Source organism: Drosophila grimshawi, unplaced genomic scaffold, assembly GCF_018153295.1.
Source record: "Drosophila grimshawi isolate 15287-2541.00 unplaced genomic scaffold, ASM1815329v1 contig_311, whole genome shotgun sequence".
NCBI lineage: Eukaryota > Metazoa > Arthropoda > Insecta > Diptera > Drosophilidae > Drosophila > Drosophila grimshawi.
The window spans coordinates 14114593-14118212 of NW_025063098.1; the positions used below are offsets into that span (position 1 = coordinate 14114593).

At 36.0% G+C, this 3620-nt stretch overlaps 1 protein-coding gene across 1 annotated transcript; it reads left to right on the forward strand.

Moving 5' to 3' along the window:
* The first annotated feature begins 905 nt into the window (after nucleotides 1–905).
* Nucleotides 906–1967, forward strand: LOC6567698. The gene is made up of 3 exons (XM_001994255.3): nucleotides 906–1266; nucleotides 1343–1878; nucleotides 1944–1967. Exons 1-2 carry the CDS (start codon nucleotides 994–996, stop codon nucleotides 1571–1573), a joined length of 504 nt encoding a protein of 167 aa, XP_001994291.1. The 5' UTR covers nucleotides 906–993; the 3' UTR covers nucleotides 1574–1878; nucleotides 1944–1967.
* Nucleotides 1968–3620: the final 1653 nt, after the last annotated feature.

Genomic DNA, 3620 nt, shown 5'->3' on the forward strand with positions numbered 1-3620 from the left:
GCACGCATGCATTAAATGAGTGAATGCATTTCAAACGATTTTCTCATGATTACGATTGCACGGTGCACTTGAGCCGTTGACGGCACACCATAATTCTTAAGCTGGAATGCTTATGGTATAATCTCAGGCATTAATTCATGCATATATCTAACTCAGATCAAAGCAACAGTGCCAAAACTCTGGCTGTGGCACTCACTTTATGTTAAGCGGCGCATAAGTGTGTTCTGACATCGACATTTAAGGCAATTACATGAATCTCAGAGACACAGAGCCTAACAAAATATAGGTATTTATGACAAAGCAAGTGCTGTTGTCTGAGTGAGACAATGTCGAATTATATACGCGAATGTTGATATTTTAGGCTGCCTTCAGGCAATTCCAAAGATGTGTGTTAATTAAGACATTATATCCCAGCTAAATAACTGTGACTCTGTTTCCACATTTGAGTAGATAAGTTGTCTCAGAAAGGCACACTTACTGAATGCGTTTCAAAGTTGAAAACAAAATAATAATAATAAAAACCAATATTTGATAAGTAAGAAGTTTGCTTAGGAACAGATGCTTCCGCATAGTATCAGAGATGTTAAGAGAAAAAATTGATTTGCAGCACTTTACCTTAAACTACTTTATCTCATTTCCAATGGAATAAGACTGCCAAACGCATTTGTTGAATATTGGATTTGAGACTGAATGAATGCAGGGCATCTTCTTTGCTTTATCTTCTATTTCTCAAATTGTTTTTCTGAATTTATCGCAGTACTTCATTGCTTCTGTTTGGTTTCCATTCAAAAAAAGTTGTCAATTAGTCTTCGACTCTGGCACACATTGCACAACTGTTTTCAATTAGTGTCAATGTCATTAACTATTTAAGCCGGAGCACGGCTTAAATAAAACTCTACTGCGCTTGCCAATCATTTGGCATTTGAGCCAAACAACTTGCCGCCGTCGCACAAAGTACAAAATTCTGTAAATCCACTTCTAATTAATATAAACATGAGACTCTTACTCTGGGCGTGTGCGCTGTGTTTGGTTTGCAACAACACCAGTGGCATGTTCGGCGCTTCTAATGATGACTTTATCGGCGATGCAATAAGCGGTCTTAACGATTACTTTGTCGAAGATGCAGCAACATCAACATCGAAGCCTAACAAACCCGTTGCAACAGCGGAGACTACGACGGCGACTCCTGGAATATTCGATGAAATGGAAACGTCTCTGGAGCATGCAACTGATAAGCTCGACGGTCTATGGCAACGGTTCAGAAAGGTAACTTAATCGCTGGGTGTGGTGCTACGAAGAGTGAATGCCATTAATATCGATATCTATTATGCGTTCATTTTAGGAACTTCGTAGAATGATGGGTAGCATCAGTGGCAGCAATGACGCTGACGGACAAAGTGCAACAACAAAAGTAACAGCGACTGGCAACTTACAGTCACAAAAGCCGATTGTAAATGAGATGTTGGCCAAAACAAGTTCGACAACGGCAATGCCAACAACAATGATAACATCCACAACTACAACTCTGCCAGCGATTGAGTTAGAAATAACCTCGACAACGCCGCTTCCATAATGACTTCTGAAAATAAACCTAAATAACCTCAACACCCAACAAAAGATCAGCTTTCATTAACATTCAAATAACTCAAAAGATAACACACTCGTATTTACAATTAAAAATGTAAACAAAAGTATATTTCACATTTGGCTGCACAGCTGGCTCAATTATTTGAACAGCTGTTGGTTATTCAACATCCCAAAATAATTTAACAACGCTGCTGCGATAAAGAAAACACCCGATCATTCTCGAAAGTCATGTTGAGGTGTTGTTTTTATATGCCTATGTTATTGCTAATAATAAACGCATTTTCTGTTCAGGTATGTACCAAATTTAATATAAAAAAAGTAGCCTACATTGCAAGTACTAAATTCTTACACCGCAGCCAGCACCATTGCTCATAGCTGTAATGGACATCGATCAGATAGATCGCTTAGATAACGCTCTAGCTGAGAAACGGGAACTACTGAAACAGCAGTTTGAATATGGTACGTTACTGGGAAACAAATAAAAATGTTCTGAAAATATATTCGCATTTTTTCGTAGATAGGAGTATGGTGCAAATGGAAATGCTGCAAGTTAATCTGATGAAAATTCTATTTATTGTGAACGTGGTGACTTTAATATGCATTCTCTATGTTATGGAAAGTGAAACATATACATTCAAAATGAATGTCATTTTAAAAAATAGAGTATACACTGTATGATAATAGTAATACCTAAGCTAAAACCCAAGACACTCATATGGACTGGATAAATAAGTATTATTAAAATATTCTGACGGAATAAATTATTATTTCACTAATTGAGCAGCCATAAAAAGTAAAAAATAATAATTAACTTGTGCAAGTGTTTGTAAAACACCGATGTAAATATAATATCTCAATAACCGGCCAATTTCAAATCACCTACATGCATAAATATCATAGGCAACATTTTAAAAATTTCGTGGTGAACGACAAGTATTCAAAATGTGTTGATTAGTTCAAGAGGATACTAGAGACTTCCTGCAACTGACATATGTATGTTCAGGGTCACAAAGTTCAATTTATTTACTGTCACTTGACAAAATGTGCACAGAGCAAAGCTGAAAAAACCCTACTTCGCCATGAATTTTACTTTATTAAACAAAGTACAAATAATAAAACAAGTAAATTAACCTGTGAATCTACACAGAAAATACATCATTCATTTTGTTTTTAATTTACTTTTAATTAAAAAATATTCATACGCTAGCTTTATATATATATATATATTTACAGAATAAGTGTGAATGCTTGAACTATTTTCAACTGAGAAAAGTGTCATCCGCAGTTAGGAGAATTATAGTTATTTTTTATGTATACATTTAATTTATATAGATTTATATGTTAACTACAGCAAACGTTAAAGCTGAATATGTTGATTTATTTATTGTCAGTCGCGTTGATTGATTAACCCTTTTTATAATAAAATATTCGAATGATGTAACAAAGTTTGCCAGTTATTAAGTGCATTATTCGCAAAATGGTATTTCAATACCAGTAACTAGCTTATAATTAAATATATGCTTACCATTGACTCTAATAAAATTGCACATACGCCGCATGCGCCGATAGTTGCAGCAAGAGGTTCAGCAACGTTGCTGTTGGGTATATTGCAGCTGCGAATAACAAATGCTCGGCAACTAAATAATTATTGCCCACTTGCTGGCGGGTAAAACCTGTACACTTAACACTAAATATGAGGGCAAGGACCCTCGAATCCGAAATTCAATGCGCAAAACATCATTAAATATTGGCAGCTGTTCATTGCGCCAACTGTGCATGTCTGCCAATTGTGCTGGATCGGAGTGCAGTTTCATTTCGAGTCCCAGTTGCTGTTGATGTTGTTATTCGTTTGTTTATTTGTTTGTTCGTTTGTTTGTTGGCACTTTTCCATAGCTGGCTTCATAAATATTAACAGCTATTAAAACACTGAACTGGCGCAGCCATGCATAAGCAGGCGAAGAACTCATTTTAAAGTTTCAAACCAAATGCCGCACAGCTTACGCGCAATTTAGTAAACGATGTGAAAGCACAGG

Coding starts and splice junctions, on each gene's coding strand:
- LOC6567698 (XM_001994255.3), top strand. CDS start 994: ATGAGACTCTTACTCTGGGCGTGTGCGCTGTGTTTGGTTTGCAACAAC. Junction 1,267..1,342: donor TATGGCAACGGTTCAGAAAG/GTAACTTAATCG, acceptor CGTTCATTTTAG/GAACTTCGTAGAATGATGGG.